At 38.3% G+C, this 18,700-nt stretch overlaps 2 protein-coding genes across 6 annotated transcripts; both read right to left on the bottom strand.

The window, feature by feature from the left end:
* Positions 1–1,040: 1,040 nt before the first annotated feature.
* On the bottom strand, positions 1,041–10,112 carry LOC129417924 (uncharacterized). 4 transcript variants are annotated; one of them, XM_055172807.2, is made up of 14 exons: positions 9,980–10,112; positions 8,611–8,751; positions 8,426–8,471; positions 8,269–8,311; positions 7,919–7,984; positions 6,321–7,745; positions 5,978–6,193; positions 5,412–5,889; positions 5,062–5,201; positions 4,805–4,866; positions 4,560–4,708; positions 4,382–4,476; positions 4,022–4,124; positions 1,041–3,887 (listed from the first exon to the last, which is right to left on the bottom strand). In XM_055172807.2, exons 3-14 carry the CDS (start codon positions 8,464–8,466, stop codon positions 3,172–3,174), a joined length of 3,534 nt encoding a protein of 1,177 aa, XP_055028782.2. In that variant the 5' UTR covers positions 8,467–8,471; positions 8,611–8,751; positions 9,980–10,112; the 3' UTR covers positions 1,041–3,171. The 4 variants fall into 4 exon arrangements, with proteins under 4 accessions (XP_055028782.2, XP_055028783.2, XP_055028784.2 ...); XM_055172808.2 differs by having other exon boundaries at positions 1,041–3,884; XM_055172809.2 differs by having other exon boundaries at positions 4,022–4,121.
* A 2,666-nt stretch (positions 10,113–12,778) lies between these two features.
* LOC129417930 (ornithine decarboxylase) lies at positions 12,779–17,703 on the bottom strand. 2 transcript variants are annotated; one of them, XM_055172819.2, is made up of 11 exons: positions 17,545–17,703; positions 16,062–16,196; positions 15,478–15,611; positions 15,161–15,334; positions 14,889–15,061; positions 14,590–14,806; positions 14,422–14,505; positions 14,176–14,338; positions 13,968–14,089; positions 13,664–13,878; positions 12,779–13,543 (listed from the first exon to the last, which is right to left on the bottom strand). In XM_055172819.2, exons 3-11 carry the CDS (start codon positions 15,577–15,579, stop codon positions 13,405–13,407), a joined length of 1,389 nt encoding a protein of 462 aa, XP_055028794.2. In that variant the 5' UTR covers positions 15,580–15,611; positions 16,062–16,196; positions 17,545–17,703; the 3' UTR covers positions 12,779–13,404. The 2 variants fall into 2 exon arrangements, with proteins under 2 accessions (XP_055028794.2, XP_055028795.2); XM_055172820.2 differs by having other exon boundaries at positions 13,968–14,086.
* Between the last annotated feature and the right edge of the window lie 997 nt (positions 17,704–18,700).

Genomic DNA, 18,700 nt, shown 5'->3' with positions numbered 1-18,700 from the left:
TTTGCATTTCTGTCCAGAGATCCTTCTAAAATTTACACACTGCACCTTTAAAGGTGATTTTCTCAATATTTAAGTTTTTAGCACCCTCACAGGTTCCAGATTTTCAATTAGTTGTATCTCAACCAAATACTGTCCTATCCTAACAAACTATACATTAATGGAGATCTTATTTATTCAACTTTCAGGTGGGGCATAAATTTCAATTTCAAAACAATGGGTCTCATTCACCAAGCATGCTTGCACACAAATTTGTGCGTGAAATGTGCTTACAGACATTTTGGCGAACAAATAATGATTTAACAAGAACTTTCATGCTGGAGTCTCTTCTGGATGTTTGCAGGAATGTGGGAATGAATTGGACCACACGTACGCTATAATCATGAACAGTGTCGCGGGTAACTCATTACAAGTAATGTGCATTATGTAATAATATTACTTTTCTGAAGTAACGAGTTAAGTAACGCATTACTTTATAAATGTACATTAATATTTGAGTTACTTTTTTAAACAGTACTTTTTTAGTTTTATTTTTTTTACATCAAATTAATTAATGTACTGCATTAAATTGAACATATTAGCGTAGATTTACGCACTCTATTTGTGAGCACCTGAGCGGGAACAGTTTCAGTCAGAAACGGAGATGGCAGGCCAGAGCTCGACATTTTTAGTTACTTTCAATTAGTTACTTTTTTGAGGAGTAACTTAATATTGTAGTGCATTACTTTTAAAAGTAACTTTCCCCAACACTGCTCATGAACAAGAAAAAAGAACCCTATAATATAAATCTGTGTTATATATATATATTTTTTTTCTTGTTCATGATTATAGCGTACGTGTGGTCTAAGTTGTTCTTACATTTTTGCAAACATTTAAAAGAAATTTTAATATGAGAGTTTTTGTTGAATCATGAATTGTTTGTTAAAACGTCTGTAGGGCTTAGTGAATGAGACCCATTGTCCCTTATATCTTCATGATGCGTGAAGCGCACATTGCAAAATGACACAATTAAAAACAATGCATAAAAACACAGTAGTCATGCACACATTTTTGCTGTTTATTCTTTAAAAATCATGGTTTAGTAGTCTTTTGAATTGTTTTGGAAACCTTTTCATGTTCATCCAGTCTTTGATACTGGATCAGTATGGATTTTATTTCTAGTGAATCTTATAATGTGGTTCAGTGGGATTAAGGCCTCATGGATTGTGATGTTGAATACTTTGCATGTCAGATTGGCGTCAAACAGGCTACGTGTTTTACACGTTCAGATCAGAGATGATTTGGTCTCTTTTAGGACGTGTCACAGTACTCGGCTTGGGATACTGGCAGCGTCGGAGTAAAGTGTTAAAGATGAATGCATAGCGTCTGTCAGGAAGCGATACGAAAACAAAGTTTGCAGTCATGTAAACCGGAGCGCAATATTTGTAATGTACTAAATACTAAAAAGCTAACAAATACCATTATAAAACTACTACCATATGAAGTGTTTCTAAAGTGATCATCGATGATAACATGGAGAAGAAAAACATGCCGACAATGTGAATATCAATTTGGCACTGTCTGGATATCTGGTTTAGGCTTTGATTAAAAAAAAATAATTTTGAAAAATGGTCTGTATTTCTTGTTAATTATTAACAACAGTTTGTGATCTTTAACTGAGGCACAATTATTTTTGCTACCTGACCTATTGCTTTTGCATTGGAGTATTTAAAGGGGACATTTCACAAGACTTTCTTAAGATGTCAAATAAACCTTTGGTGTCCCCAGAGTACATTATGTTCAATTTTAGCTCAAAATACCATATAGATCATTTATTATAACAAGTTAAAAATTGTCACTTTGTAGGTGTGAGCAAATATGTGCCGTTTTTGGGTGTGTCCTTTAAAATGCAAATCTCTGCACTAAATGGCAGTGCTGTGGTTGCATAGTGCAGATTAAGGGGCGGTATTATTATAATAAGATCCCCTTCTGACATCACAGGGGAGCCAGATTTTAATGAGCTATTTTTTTACATACTTGTAGAGAATGGTTTACCAAAACTTAGTAACTGGGTTGGTATTTTTCACATTTTCTAGGTTGATAGAAGCACTGGGGACCCAATTATAGCACTTAAACATGGAAAAAGTCAGATTTTCATGATATGTCCCCTTTAAGGGGATCCTAAATTACAAGTAAACAGAAGTACACACATCAACCTCACATGGGTGCTCGACTATAAATCATATCATATAAAAGTAAAGCACAACAAAGCTCCAAAAAATATCAACAACAAAAAGACTTTCGAATGGCGAATTTCGAGCACTGCTCTGATGAAGAGCCTCCGTGTTGGAAACGTCACATGCCATTTAAAAGTCTTATTCAATACATTTTAGAGCTTTGGTGTGCAGACTTTACTTATGCTTCCTAAATCACAATTGGAATATCACAGTTGATGCAACGGCAAAGAAAAGCATACATTACATCTGCCAGTAGCTAAATGGTAATCCGATTATGTGGTTTACATTTTCATTTGGATTTGAGATGAGGAATTTCTACAATGGCAATGTCGCTGGTTTTGCTGGTGATTAGAAAAAGGAGAGCGCATGTTCTTTGGAGGTAAACAAGCTGGAACAGACATCATTTTGGAAGTCATACTGTATGCTGCTAAGAGCCCAAGAAGTCTGCTTGATATCAAATAGTGGTTGATTTAGTTTCTTTTCCTAACTCAGGATTGGATCATTCAAATTTGAAGTTTTCACAGGTTAGGGCTATTGAGCTGGTTGACACCTGAGTTTGGAAAATAACTTTAACAGCAATAAAACGACGTCAAACAGACTCGGATCTGCAGCAAAAGTGTGAAAGACACCATATATCACAAACATATAAAACATTCCTATCAAAATGCATATACATTCAATCTGCACTTGTGATTTTGAGGCCGTTTAAACTGAAGACTATAAATTATACATCTCCAAAAAAGACACACTAAATATCACAAATTCTCACTCAATTGACACAATAGTAATGATCATGTAGTTTACCTTAAAAAACTTTCAAATAAATAGTAATTTCAGAAATAAATAAAATTAGTCTTGCAGTACGTTCAAGTCTTATATTCAAAGGAAAGACATCACGCTTGTATCCTAAGGCTTTTCATTTTATTTAGTGCTTCAGACTGCTAATATCCTTTTTCTGTCATAGTTGTCTTTTCAGTATGCTGCTGACAGCCTGATCCATTGTACAGGACTGTTGAGTCTTTAGTTTAACTCCTGAAGCCGAACCCTGAAGCCTTTGTAGCTCCAGGATGCTGTCAATAGCACTTTGTAGATGTTCGCTGAGACCCCTGTCCTCCATGAATGCAGGTAAACCTGGACAATCTGCTTCTGAAGCATCCACCTTATTTCTTTTAAGAACTGGGGAGGATTGGTTTGAATATAAGCTGCTTTCAGCTGTGAATTCTGGCCTGACCAGAGGATTGGAGAGTACCTGCAAATCGCTATCTGTCCTGCATGTTTCCACGTCAGGGTGCAGTTTCACCTCGGGAAGCTGATCTGGCGTCAGATCATTTTTGTTCTGTGTGACATCCGATGTAGGAAGCTTGAGGGATTCTTCTTTTTCCTGCGTGTCTTGTCCGTTAGTTAACTGTCCGCTGTAGTTTCGTTTGTGGCCAGAGGTGGCGCACGAGAAATCACACGCAGAGTTGTGGATAATTTTGCGGCATCCTGATTCGTGTTTGATTGTAAGGCGTAGCGTTCCTTTGCTGCTGGATCGGTAAGTCTTGAGGCCGGGGGGTCTGTCAGATTGCAGTGGCCACGATGGTGGAGATGGAGGACGGTTGGAATGTCCTTTCTGAACTGACAACATGCTGTTTTGAGGTGAGTTTAAGTGCCAGGATTCCTGAAAGGACTCTACTTATCCCCAAAACAAGACAAGACGTTTTAGGTCAGGGTGCAGGTAATTGTGTAATGGTAAAATCTCTCAAGACTTTCACATAAGAATGCAACGTAAAAAGAAATTAGTGAGGCATGTGTTGAAGTCCTGTTACCTGGATCTCTCCTGGCCCGGCGTCTGTCTTCACCCAACGAGAGTCTCTCTGACTGAAGAAACAAACGCTCTAGCATCACCATCTCTGCTGATGGACTCTCCTGCTAAAGAAGAAAATATCTAATTGGACTTGGCTTCCCATAAATTGCAATGAACTAAAATAATGATGTGGGTTTCAGAACAATGACTGTTAGAATTCAGCATGAATTCACATATTCGCATAGTCATGTTGGTCACCAGCAAGAAACTGGTTGTCCAAGGAAAGTTTGCAGGAGAGATTAGAAGCCTTGTAGGGACACTAGCATACTAGCATTTAAAACCATATATGTTTGTGACAACAGAGATGAGAAATGCCAGTTACCTGGGCTTCACACAGAAGAAGCAACCTGTACTTGCTCAACATGTCCGTGATTCGTTTTAACAGCAGGGCTGAAATCCACTCAAACTGCTTGTCCACTGCAGAAAGAGCAAGAGTCCATTACGGGACAACAATTTTGCCAAATGTTACACCAAATGCAAGCTTGAGATATCTGTCTAACCTGAAATAAGGTCAGTCTGGCCGGGTATGGGTCTAGCGCAAGCATGGTAGGGCAACAAATGCCTCACAGCATCCTCCATTGAAACAAATGGAGCTGACGTATTTGGATTAAGGACAGAACTGTGGTCCAAAAACAGCTGCTGTTTCATCCTGAATTTATCACACAAATGAAAATCTTTATAAGTGCCAATTTCTGATTAAATGCAGAATACCATACTGTACAGCAAGTCTACTACTAGTACTCACATGTGTTGCTTCTCTTCTAGAGTAAGCCTCTCCTCTTTCTCATCTACACATACAGATGGTGTCTGTGGCATAGATGAGATGAAATGTTAATAAGTTATATAAAACAATGCTTAATGTAAAACATTTTAAAATAGTTCCTTTGAAATATCAAATCTGCCTGAGATCTAGCATTGTGTTTGCATAGTGCCCCAGGTTATGTTCACAACATATACCACACCCATTGGTATTGTTCTCTTTGAAGTTTAAAGTATTCTTACGTGGATTAACTTCTGAAGTGTTGAGCTGGTCTCTGTGCACTGAGAATGCAGCCTAGGTCCCATCATCTCCTGTAACTCATGCTGGTCCAAGCAAACTATTCCACTACAGTCTTTAGCACCGTAACTGTTGATTGTGAGCTCTAATCAAGAGAGGTATATATTGCAAAGAAGAGTCAAAAAATGAAAATGCTTAAAAAGATCCAACTGTTTTCTGCTATAGAAATATTATCTCTATCAAAGCTGATCAAACATTTCAGAGTTAAACTATTCTTAACTCTGGTCCTAGGGATCTACACCACTGACCATCTGATCAGCTACTTATTCTTACTGATGGCAAGTAAAACCTTTACCCTGGGGAAACCCTCTGTTTGGCTGATTGTACACCTGGGCTGTTGACTCTGAGGTTCTGCTGACGTTAGTAAATACAAGAGTCCTCTGCTGCTGAGATGCAAACACCTTCTCTGAAGAGAAGGAAGGACTCTTATTCATTATTGCCCCCTCATATCTCTGAAGGTCAGTACTAGAAGCAATTGACAGGCAGGACTTGAGACACTGCTCTTCTGAGGCCGATGGTGTAGGTCCCATGATGGAGGCTCCATACATTACAGAGTTCTGGTCAATAGGAGATGTCAACATTATATCAGTGTGCTCTGAATCAGGGTACACTGACATCTCTTCACACTCAGACAATGAAGAGAAAGTGTCAGATCCTACAAAAGATGCAAGGAAATCCTCCGCTTCATCCATGGCAGGAGAGATGTTGTTTTCTATTTTCAAGAGGAGAGCTTCTGCCAAGGACTCATGGGTGGCTGATGGTTTAAGTGCGTTCTGCAGGGAAAACATTTATTACAGTAAAAACCCCTAAAGTATTTGCAATAGTAGAATAATATTTGATTGAACACCTGTGGGGATTTACCTGTTGGGGAAGGTGTATTAAAGCCTGTGCATGAGGCAGTGGGTTGTGCTTTCCTTCAGTAAATTGTTGCTCTTCTGTTTGGTTGATCAGTCGTGGTGATAATGATAAAATTGGCTCAGGACTACAGCTAACATCTGGTGATGACTGTAGAGGTTCTGTCTCTCTGGAGGACTGAAGGGATGACTCCACTGAACCAGAGGGGTTTGATCTGACCTCCTGATGCATGAAGACACATGAACATCAATCTACAAATACACATGCTTTCAACTTGAACTATAGCAAGTATGTAAGAAAACAATTCTGTAATACGTAGTCCTTACATTAAGACTGAAAATGAACTCACTTGGGGCAGTTCATTGACACTTCCATCATCTGCTTTTGTTCTTTCAGGAAAGTGAAGCACTGAGGTCTGGGTAAGAGTCAGCTTCCCTTCAGGCCCCCCTCTTAAAACTCTATGCACTGGAGTTGCCAACTGACCATTCACTATAGGTATGGTGCTCATATCAGGGATGAGTATACTAGCATTGTTAATCAATGTAATTTGGTTTCCTACAGTGGGGCTTTGAACTACAGCACCCCGTTGCCCTTGCAGTTGGGATCCATAGGTCCCTGCTAGCTGTGCTGGTATCTGGAAGACTGTTGGAGTTGTTGACTGAATCTGGGACCCTGGCAGAAGAGTGCCTTGTTTGAGAGTGAGTTGTCCAGTTGGGGATGGCAAAATAGGACTGAAATTGACTTGCTTTGAGTGCACAGTCACAATTTGAGAACTATCAACTAGATCCCGCTCTTTGCTTTTGTTAGACACCTGATTGCTTGGTGTACTGAGAAGACACATCGGAGTGCTGGTAGACTGGGCCGTAGTTGCAGGGGTTTGGCTGGGGAGAAAAACATGTCTTTGAGGTTGAATGACAATGGGTCCTCCCTGACTAACCAGATGGAGACTAACAGGTTTGCTGACAGACTGTGGTGGTACGGACTTGTTTGAGCCTACAGAAGTGGACAACAAGACATTCTGGGATGTATTTGCTGGGATAAAGGCAAGTCCTGTCAAGGGTTTTTGTCCTCCTGGTTTAGGACTGATCTGTACAAGCCTTGGCTGAATGTTTACTGGTATCTTAGGCTGAATGGGTAAAAGTGTTTTCTGTAACATAACCCCTGCAGGAGCAATTGTTCTAATGGTGGAAGCCAACATCTGATGGCCCGTGTGGGTCTTCTGGATGATCATGCTCGAGCCGTTTGCCGAGTTAAGAGAAAAAGACGTCCCAAGCGGAGGTGCAGGGAAGACATTCCCAGGAAGCAGACTCATTAATTGGGTTCCTGTAGGTTTCAGTGAGGGGCAACCTGGGCCAACAGCTAACAGAGATGGCTGAGGAGGCTCCACTGCTATTTGAGTGTCCTTTGCTACAGATACAAAGCTGGGAACAGCTATTGGTTTGGAGAGATATTGCGCCGCAGACAAAGGTAGGGATGCGTCACACAGACTGAGCTGAAAAGTTTCTGCTGTCTGGGCCAGTTCTGCCTCTAGTGCTAGAGTATGCTCAGTGATGTCTGCTTCTTGAAGACTCTGCTGGAGGATATCACAGATCTCTTCAGACTCCTTCTGCTGTGGTTCCACCGCATGGACAACGGGATCTTTTTTATCCTCATCTGGACCTTCACTTATTGTTGGTGATGCCAACAGTGCTTCATCCAGAAAAGAGAGATCCACACCGCCAGAGACAGGTGTATCCTGGGAACTAGCATCATCTGCTAACAAAGACCCTGGACTCTAAAGATAAAGGTAAAAATCACAAGTTTGACACTCTGACATTCACCATTTAAAATTCTTCTTTGATAATAAAAATGAGTTTTGTTAGACAGACAGGTGTGTCATGCTAAGCTCTGGGAGGTCCCAGCTCTCTGTATTTTCAATTCTCCACAGGGAAAGAGATCTAGACTCACTGGAGTGTCTGTGAAGAGTGACGGTTCTCCAGAGGACGAACTAATGAGTAAGTCCCCACTCGGCAGCTGTTTGAACAGAAGGGTTAACGGACAATTATTTACATGAGGTAATTTTAAGGATCTTTTATCTGCACAAAAACAACACACAAATATAAAAGTGTTACAGACCCTTCAAAGTTTCTAAGTTAAAGACACTTCCTGCACAGTTTAGAGTGGCATGTGTGTAAATGCAACAGGTTTCATCATTTTTAACAGGTAGTATCATACAGGGTACTCGTTTTAATAACTGTTAGGATTACAGGTGCTCATAATCTCCCCTTTATAATCCATCAAAGTGACTGCCTTCATACCTCATTTGTCCCATGAAGAAAATCATGTAGGGCATCAGGGTCGCTGTATAACAATAAAATGCTTTGAGTTAAATGCTAATATATTTACAGATACAATAACTAAATTGAACGCATTAGACAACTGTAAAATCAAACTAGTAGATGCAGTAAGTCTTACCACAAAACATCCAGCAAACAGGTGCTATCATCATCCTCCATTTCAACTAAAAAGCAAGATGTTAGACTGGGATGACAAGGCAATACCTCACAATTCAAGTATGCTTCAAGGTAAAAAGACATGTATACAGTTAATATTCTTTTTATTTATAAACAGATTGTGTGAGTTTTGTTAAGTGGCCTGACCTTTTATAAGGGAGGCTCCATTCAGAGCAAAGAGAGAGAGTTTGGGAGCACTTCATTGACTTTAGAGATGAGATGTGGATGACTTCAGGCATCTGGACACAGTGGGGACATCATAGAGTCCTGTAAGATTTGGTGTAGGGCCTGAAAAAAGTAAACACTGATGCATCACCGAGATCATCTCATATAGATGTTATAGAAATGACATATTTGTACAAACAAGGAGCATTCTTAACACAATGTCTAAACATCATGATGCAATGATGTTTGGCATCAGCATGTACGTAGCCTGTCGTGTGTGGCTCATCATGTCAAAATATGTGTTTGGCGCGTCATGTGAACCTATGTACATCACGCGTCATGTCAAAATACTTGTCTGCTGCAAATGCTTCGAAGGGGTTTTTGATAAAAGAGACGCTCACGTTTGCCAGATACTCATTTAATCTCATGTTGTAATCAGAGTTTAGTGTTAAGAGAGTGTCTTGCGAGTATTTTGTGAACGTGAGTGTCTCTTTTATCATAAACCCTTTTGATGCGTGTGCAGTAGGCACGTATTTTGACAAGACGCATGATGCACATGGTTCAGAAGGCACTTGCGCCCCTCCGAAGAGAAGTCACCGGCCGCCACAGTTTGTACAAACAATGAGTATTCTCAATTCAACACAATGTCTAAACATCATCTGATGCAATGTTATGATGTTTGGCATCGTGAAGCAGCTTTATTTTTAAAAGTAAAATTGACAGAAAGTACATTGTAAAATGATCTGCTGCACAGGACAACAACAGGCCTGTACTTTATAAAAAACTATTGCGATCAGATGTTATGTATGGCACACTAACAATGACAGCAAATGTAAAAGTGTGACGCACGCATTATGAATTGATGTATTTGTGCACATCATGAAGCACGTGCAGGTTATGAAGGAGTTCGTTGCGCAGCGTGCAATGTTCAAACCTTTAGTTTCTACAGGCGACATTTTCTATTATTTCTGTCTCTATTTAATTTTAAAGATCGTACATCTCATATCTCCTCCAGAAACACAACAGTCTTATTCTTTAGGTACCATAAACGCGTTTTCTTACCGCAGCGCATTTTAAAACATGTTTATTCATTCATACTGTACGCTGTTTGAAATCACGACTCCGTTATTCAGGTGCGCGGCGCGCGTCCCAGACAGATGTGTGCTCATCTCTCCGTCTCGGGTTAAGGAGGCAGCGCAGGTCTGAGGTAAAGGATGGATGCTGCTGAAGACGCGGATCAGCGGAGATGTATACAGGCACAGATAAACACACAGCTGTCTGTCTATCACATCACACAGCGTTACAGCGCGCGTTTTCATTACGCGGAAGATGAGGATGAATTTTAACTCACCAGTGTCTTTGTGCTGTATTGTCCTTCAGACGCGGGCCTGTGCGCCATCCATCCCCGATCTCAGCAGCTCTTCACAGAGAGGAGGAGGAGGAGGGGCACGGGCTCACACACGGGGGGTGAGAAACAAACCGAGGGACCAGTGCGCCCTCACATCAGAAATATATCACCACCCAAAACGCTGTGACATCATGCAAATACTGAAACTCAGATAAAGAAAATGCACGATTGCGCTTTTATAAAAAAAATAACCATAAAATGTGCTATATATGGTAATGTAAAGGTTTTAGTCATTTAAATTAGATTTTTTTTGTAATAGCTGTTGGGTGAACAAGTTGACAACACATTAAAACACTGAAAGTTAGCCTTCCTACTAAAGGCAATTGAAAGCTGACGTCACATATGTCTCTCAGTTCAGTTGTCACACATCAGTAACAATTGTTCGGCAAATTTTCTACTTTTATTTGTGAATGTTCTCCTGAAGGTGATTGTATATTTCATCCAATTTCTTGAATAAAAAAATGAATGCAGGAGGAAACACACACACAAAAAAAACATCAGTTACAACTTCGACAAATTGTTATAAATTTACTTTTGTACCAGAAGCAATAATATTATATAACAAATGTAAGTGATTTGTACTGTTAGTTGTTTTTCCTCCTTTTTTCCTTTTCTTTTCTTTTCTTCTCTTTTTATTATTATTTTACTATCTTTTATTAGATGTTTAATGTGAAACATGTTTTGTTTGGGGCACTATGTAAGCTCAAACCAATTACCCCTCGGGGATTAATAAAGCTTTAAACTTATTCTGAACACACGCATAAAATTCCTAAAGGTAAAAGTATTATTGGGCATCTTTAATTGAATTAGATTGAAATGAATCCTGGCTGTTACCTCATGTAAGTACTGCTTTCCCAATAAGACAAAAAAGTTCATTTTAACATTAAATATATTCTGTGAATGATACTGTGGCAAAATCTACGGATGTTGAAAATTCTTGCTTATTTTGTGGGAATAAAGAGAAAACACTGGCCCAGTTATTTTTCCATTGTGACACAACATTTAGAAAAACATATTTTTAAGGTAAGCACCTTGATAATTCCAAATCTTTCAGTTAAAATACATAATTTGTTACTATAAAGGCACAACTAATATTTCACTAATTTTATTATTTTTTATTTTGTCTGGATTTTTTTATTCATAAACAAAAATTATCTCGCAGACTTTTCCACATTTCCTAATTGAAGTTGAAGCATTTCTCAAATCCCTTTGGTTGGTTCAAAACAAGAACAAGTGACAGATTTTTGAAATATTATTATGATTTTGTTTTAGTGATGCAAAAGATTTCCTCTGTATGTTTGTCTGTTTTTTATTTCTTGTATTTATCATTTCTCTTCCCTTATTTTATTTGTGAAACTTTACATGGATATTTATGTGATTTTATTCCTGTAGTGTTTTTTCTGTTTTGTTCATTCTGGTTTATCTTTTAATGTTTAACAAAACAAACATATCAGTTATACAACTTACAACTTGTTTATAATTCTATTGGCCACTTTATTTTCTTAATGGGCAATTGATCTAAACCCAGTATAAACCACTATGTGAATATGCCAGAGGAGACATGTCCTGGTTTATCATAGTTTTTTGGTACACATTTTAAAATGATGTGGACTCATCAAAATAAGTTAAGCAATTTCAATGTTATTTTTTATATTTTACAACAACTTATTAAAGATTGACAATACTGAGTTGAAATGACTTTGATTATAGGCTACTTGAAAATGTGTGCAGCAATTTGTTTACAATGCGCCTGACAAGATTTTGGATTCATTACCAAGTAAAAAAATATACTTGAATGTACTAAAATTAATATCAGAAGTACATTTGTAAAATAACAGCGTAAATGTTATACATTACAAATATATACTTAATAAAAGTATATTTCTGTTTCAGTAGTAATATCACTTAAACGTATTAGTGTATTAAAATAAATGGTGAGTATATGCTTAGAAGTTCTTGTAAATTTTTCTCAAGTACTAAAGACATATTTTTTTGTATAAAAAGTGTCTTTAACCCCTTCAGACCTGATTTTTCAGGTGTTTAATCAGTGTGCCATTTTGATTGGTTTGAACCACAAAACATTTGATGTCCATTTCAGTGCACACAGAGTCTGAAGGGGTTAAAGTGTATTTTAGTGCACTTTTTTCACCTGGGTTGAAAGTTATATCAATTTGACTGCACTGATGCTATTTATATAAGAACAAAACCTGAACTGAGATTTATTTTAAAGCAAATTTGTGTATTTTTATGAAGTTAAAGAACCATTTTTGGCTAAATGGGTCCATAAAGAATCTTTAAATGTTTCTTTGATGAACCTAAAATGTTATCGATGTGAAAAAACCTTTTAAGCAGCTTTATTTTTAAGAGTGTATCTTGTTCAATATTCTGCGTTTAATTTAATAAATGCTTAAAATGTTCACAAACACATTAAATTGATCAATCTAATTAATTTTGATCAAGCACAGTATAAAGGTGACTTGACTTAAAAAAAATATAATGCTGAGACTATTATTGCCAAGTGTTAAAGTAATAAAAAGTGAAATTGTAGATCATTAATATTTCCATCACCCAAAAGGGTTAAGTTTTAGTTTCGTAAAATGTTTAGAAAATCATAAAAACTCATAAATACATCTCTGATTTAAACATCACCACTAGATGGCGCAATTTTCTTAGAAAATGTACATACGTATCTACAATAGAGATCTTGAAGTCTGCCAAATTAAAGACAAACCACTCAACACATTTTGGCTACATTTTATTTATATAAAAAATACAAAAGTTTCCATAGGAAAGCAACATGAATGCAATCCCATCTCTTTCACGTCCATTTCTAATGCATCAATGCTATACAGGTCAATAATATTTTTAACTTACTAATCAAGTATTAATTGGAAATGATCATTTAGGAAGTAAAGGTGTATGTGCGTATGTGAAGGTTGACATCTCAAGGTTTTAAAAAAAACAACGGCAGCTTTTTCATAAAATATCCCCCCCAAAAACCTCAATGCTTCAATTTAAATGAAAGCAAGTTTAAGAACATACCGTCATCCAACACAAAGAGAGGTGGACATACATTTAACCCCCTTACATCCTCCAGTCAAGTATCTGGCATTGAAAAAAGTATATAAAAAAAGGAAATAAAAAACCTGGTGCCAAAATGTGCGTCTATCAGGTTTGAGCATCAGGCACACAGAATTGCATTATACAAGAAAACATGTAACAGTTGCCATCATTCAATAGCTCACAGTTTAACGTTTTGGACATCAAGACCAATGTTTTATTGTACATCACTGGAGAACTAAGACGAATAGCTGTCTGAATGAGAACTGAACAGGCTTTAGCTGCGCTAGCGTGCATACAGAAGATGCTCAGAGGACACGAGTAGGGCACGGCTTGGCTGGAACGTCTAAGCTGCTCTCACGCCCGCAGTGGGATGGCACCGGTCCAGTGCACTGCTCCTCAGTAAGAGCCGCCAATCCCTGCGCACAGATCTGCTGCATGCACTGCCTGAAGTCAAACAGAGTTCAGAAAGTCAAAATGAAAGAAACACTCAAATGCATTAAGACTTTGAGGTAAAGACTATTTGTTGGTAAATCAGACTACATTGTTTAATTACAAACTACTCACCAGGCTGCTCGGGACATGATGTAATGAATATCAGGTTTCTGGAAGCCATTGAAGGTTGAAGATGCGGCCACAGTGTAGGCCCCCATATTCTCAAACAACAGCCAGTCGCCCACCTGCATGTCTGGCAGGCCGCACTGCTCCACGATGCGGTCTAGACCGTCACATGTTGGACCCCAAATACTGCATTGGTACATGCGCTCATCAGGCTTGGGTTTCTATAAGAGTTTATGGGTCATGGGTTAATTTTAATGCACAGCAGTATCACATCAATCAGATTGATTTCTGTACAGGGTGATTTGATTACCTTGTGCAATGTTGGCATGACATGCGCATGATCGAACAGAATACAGTTGAAGGAACCATAGACGCCATCGTTCACGTAATACATCAAGGTTCTGTCATTGGCCCCATCATCATCCTCTTCTTCTGTGGAAGTGAATCAAATCAAGATTAAGAATTATGCAAGATTAAATGCATAATTCAAAATCAACATCATTGGCTTTAATTCTCACCATCAGAGGCTGACTGCTCCTTCATGATGACCTTTTTGGCAATAATGTTGACTGCCAGCGTGTACGCAGACGCCACGTAGTAGCGTCCAGGCTCAGCGATGACCCTCACACCGCAGTCAGCAGGGAAGTATTTATCCAGTGCAGAATTTACCACAGCAGCAATCTGCCAACACAAACGATAAACGTTAACATCTTGCATTACATATAAAATATTTATTTAAACTTAAAAGAGACGGAAAAAAATACCTCTTCAAACTTCAGTTTGGTATCATCAGAGCCTGGAAAACCTCCACCGATATCGAGCAGCGTCATGTTGTATCCCAGCTCCGCCTGGTGGATGACAATTTTTCATATGAGATCCGAATACATCCAAATGGGTTTCAGTTTTAATTTTGACAGTGAAAGGTCACTCACCCCCATGTCAAAGACATAGCGTGCATCAGAGATGGCCTGGGTGTACGTCTCAGGATCGGTACAGCCGCTGCCCACGTGGAAACTCACTCCGATCACATCTAACCCCAACTCCTTTGCCCTTTCCAGCAGCAGACGGCTGGTCTTTAACGTGGCTCCAAACTTCACACTTAACCTGCACACGGCCTTCGAATCATCAGTGGCGATACGGAGAACCAATCTACAAAAAAACCCAAATCAAGGTCAATAAACAGAAACACAAAGTTATTGCCTACAATTGTGATGCTAGTCAAGTTACTCACTTGGCATTGTCATGGCACCGTGCCACCTTCATGAGCTCTACTTCACTGTCAAAGGTCATCATTTGCACCCCATGGGCAGAGGCGTATTTGATCTGAGACACCTGCTTACAGGGGTTAGCGTAGATGATCCTGCTTGGCTCCACACCCACAGACTGAACTAGCTGAATCTCCGTCTGAGATCAGAGAGGTCAGGTTAATACGGTATTAAAGCAAACACACAGTTGGCGTGTTCACGTCATGTGCACAGAGATGCATAGAAAAGGCTCGCATACCTTGCTGGCACAGTCGAATCCAGCTCCCAGAGACGCCAATGTCGTGATGACAGCCCTGCTGTCATTGCACTTCACTGCGTAAAATGGCATGACGCGGGGTAAGATGCGTGCCCACCGCAGATGCTTCTTCAAAACGTCGCCCAGGTCTGCCACGTAGAAGGCATCTTTATCATCCTACAGGAATGAATCAGAAATCACCTCATGAGAGAACGACTGGAGATTATAATATAAGCAGCTCCCAAACATCTATTGGTGTCATTTCAGTATGGATATCTTGACTATTAAAATATTGTATGAATAAGTGTTTAATAACTTACAGATAATGATGATTCATTGATCTTTTGTTCCACTATATCTCGTGCACAGAAACCTTCCTCCAGGAAGGTGAAGTCAAAGTCTTCTCCAGTCAAAGTGGTCATAGTGATTGATCAAGTTTGGCTTGCAAAAGAAACTGAAAGAAAATGACGGCGGTGTTACAAAATGCAACCCAAGACAACACAAACGTGAGACTGTAGTCAAAGTAAAGCCTTATCTCACCAATAATGATATCTTAACCAGCGCACAAGGGCAACTCTCTGATAAAAGTCACCTGACGTCACACTAATGTGCTACTGTTGGATTCATTAAACCACCCATAAAACTCATTTCAATATATTGTTGAAGCCTGCTCATGTTTATAACATTACATTGAGTCATTGCAATTAACTTTTTAACATCAATAGCAGTTGGTGATCAAAAGTGCAAAGGGCAGCAGATCCTGCAAGGTTGGGCTTCAATATATTGACCTTTATTGATCAATCACGGCTCAATTCCAAATACAAAACCTTAACTGTGTGAACCTTCGTTCTCTATTGATTTATGCATCGCAAACAAGTTATAGATGTGTAAGTTTTATGCTCACCGGATCACAGGAAGAGATGGGATTATATGGCAGCTAGCAGTAGACTAGCAGCCAAGGCGGTTCACCGGTGAAATTGAATCCTTTCAGATAAGCCTCAAGGCCCGGGCCAGTGTGTACTTCTTCTGGGCAAGATTTCTTAAGGATTACAGCAAAATATATTGTGTGACAAACTAGAAAATTTTATTTAAAGTGCAGAATACAAAATACACATAGAAAATGCAAGATGTCGTAAATCAGATGTCTGCTGAAACAAAGTATGCATCAACGCTTTTATTTATTGCATTTTATCACTTCCTGTTAAATGAGGCAATGTTTTCTCAAGGCAACAGTGTAATTTTTTAATGATTACATAACACACAATACATTTTTCACATCTTACCACTAATATCCAACTAGTCAGGGTGCCGATCCTAACTTGCTTTCAAGTCCAAAGTTTTTATTGATTTAAATTTTTTTAGAGCATTCAACAGATTTAATACACATTTTCATATCAAGTTTAAATTTCAAAAACACTTGTTTTCTTTTAGAAAATGTACGTGTGTGGATATGAAAAACATTGTCAAATTAAAGTCGAAACTTATTTTATTAACCATTATATTATAAATAAAACATTCAATTCAAATCTTTTGTGATTCCCAATTTGGAAAAGTCAAATCACAAAAAGAATGTCATAGTGTAACGTTACGTAAAATCCCAAAATAAGAAGTTACATAATATGTTTCAGGTTCCTCTAAACAAAAAGACTAATTTGTATCAATATCATTCTTTAGACTTTTAAGAAAACATTTATCAGTATAAAATCTATTAATTGACTTGAAAGTACGTTTTTTCACTTTGTTATCAAGTATTTGTGAGGTAAAGTCCAAACTTTTTCCAAGAAAGCGGTGTCATTTTTGGGACAACACGCGCTGCCGGAGATTTACGCGAAGCCGGTAAAATTGGTCCCTCCCCTGAAAAGCGCGACTGCATCAGTTACCCAATAAGGAAAAGCCTTGTTTGAACGAACTATAAGTGGCATCCGTTTCAGCCAATCGTCGATCGCACTGAGCAGGCATGGCCGGTGAGCTCAACCAATAGAACGCGCTCATTCAACCAAGTCGGGCAAGACTTCATTCATTAATTTAACACCGAATAACTGTTTCGTTAATCAAACAAATTGAGTCGAGAATTTCCACCTCCACACACCCAAAAAAAGTTACTACACGAAATAACATTTATCCACTCGAAAGTAAAAAATATGCGTAGGAAAGCGTGTCGCACATACCGGCCACGTTGACTTAACGATACGCTGCTCCAGAGGCCCATCATGTTATAAAATACGACACATCTACACGAGCCAACTTAACATCAATAAAACTCAACTCAAAGAAACTGTTAACGTTAAGCAATAACAGTCTGATTGACTATTTTCTCTGTTCGTTTAAAAATTTATTCAAATGCAATAATGGTTACATATTACGTATAAAAATTTCAAATAACTCACCTTAAAACGCATTTACAAAGACTTTTCCCATTAGATCAGAGTGCTTGAAATTAAGGACACTACTTTCCTCTTATGTCTGCTGCTGATACGCGGTTCGGCTCGACTATAAAGCCCTCGCTGAAGTGCAGCACTATATATATACGTGACGTGGTTTCCAGGGTGACGCACTAGCTGGAACCGGCTTCCTCTGAACACGCGAACCGGTTTATTCTTGCCACTAGACTCGCGTGAGGAGTTGAATAAAGACATAACTGATCTGAACGAAACCAACCCAAACTGTCATTTTAAACATTACTCCAGTCAATTTTTATCAGGGCTGTAAACTTATCTGACAATGAGTTTCTATAAAAACTAAAGTTTTTCGTAATATAAAGTTTTTAAAGACGTAAAAATGGCTTTTCGTTATTGACCAATCATTGCCTACTGTAAACGTGTCACCTAAATTAACTCTAAATGAATTATACAAGTTTATAAACATACAAGTTTCAGCGATTATTAATATATTCCTGTGATAATAATAAGTAAATATATATAAATATATGTGTATGTATGTTTTTATAGTAGTAGCTATAAAAATATTAGTAATATGTTTTTAATGGTATGGATTAACTATAGTAACCATGTTTGTTTTAAGAGTATATTTGGATGTTTTTTTTTTACTTTTTGAGAACAGCAGGTTACAGAGTTCATAAATGACAATGTTCAGTTTTTAGGGCGTCTAGCTGGGCGAGTGCAGACACAATGATGTCACGTGTCTGAATGCAGTTATTTGGTACATGATCAATCATTTAAACCACTTATTATTATGGTTATTAAAATGTATAGTTTATTGGACAGTCAGTGAGGTTTTCCATTTGCATTTAACCATGCACCAATGATCTAAAGGGCAGAAAAATGCATATTGTAAATAATGTAAATGCAAAGTTAATAAATATAAAAAGCAATGTTTTAGCAGCTCCATTAATGGGTCACATTTACAGTTCAGTAGTTGCAGTATTACAGTGTTTAAACTGGTCAAATGCAGATAAAATGATTTCATGTTAGGAAGGGTTTCTGTACCTTTTGTAATATTTCCTTCCTTATGGTTTGGCCATCTGGTGTCATAATAGCAACATCCAAGCTACTGGAAGATCCTTAAGATGTTTCCTCACCTTCT

Source organism: Misgurnus anguillicaudatus, chromosome 7 (assembly GCF_027580225.2).
Source record: "Misgurnus anguillicaudatus chromosome 7, ASM2758022v2, whole genome shotgun sequence".
Taxonomy (NCBI): Eukaryota; Metazoa; Chordata; class Actinopteri; order Cypriniformes; family Cobitidae; genus Misgurnus; species Misgurnus anguillicaudatus.
Note: the sequence above shows the minus strand (reverse complement) of the source record. Positions and strands in the feature narration are given on the sequence as shown.

What these genes read in the sequence shown, in the direction of transcription:
- LOC129417930 (XM_055172819.2), bottom strand. Translation starts at nt 15,579, where the DNA reads ATGACCACTTTGACTGGAGAAGACTTTGACTTCACCTTCCTGGAGGAA. An exon ending in GATTCGACTGTGCCAGCAAG is followed by an intron (nt 15,062 to 15,160) that starts GTATGCGAGCCT and finishes CTCTGATCTCAG; the next exon opens with ACGGAGATTCAGCTAGTTCA. An exon ending in GGAGCAGTCAGCCTCTGATG is followed by an intron (nt 14,090 to 14,175) that starts GTGAGAATTAAA and finishes TCACTTCCACAG; the next exon opens with AAGAAGAGGATGATGATGGG.
- LOC129417924 (XM_055172807.2), bottom strand. Translation starts at nt 8,466, where the DNA reads ATGGAGGATGATGATAGCACCTGTTTGCTGGATGTTTTGTG. An exon ending in CTAGAAGAGAAGCAACACAT is followed by an intron (nt 4,709 to 4,804) that starts GTGAGTACTAGT and finishes TGATAAATTCAG; the next exon opens with GATGAAACAGCAGCTGTTTT. An exon ending in CCAGACTGACCTTATTTCAG is followed by an intron (nt 4,477 to 4,559) that starts GTTAGACAGATA and finishes CTCTTTCTGCAG; the next exon opens with TGGACAAGCAGTTTGAGTGG.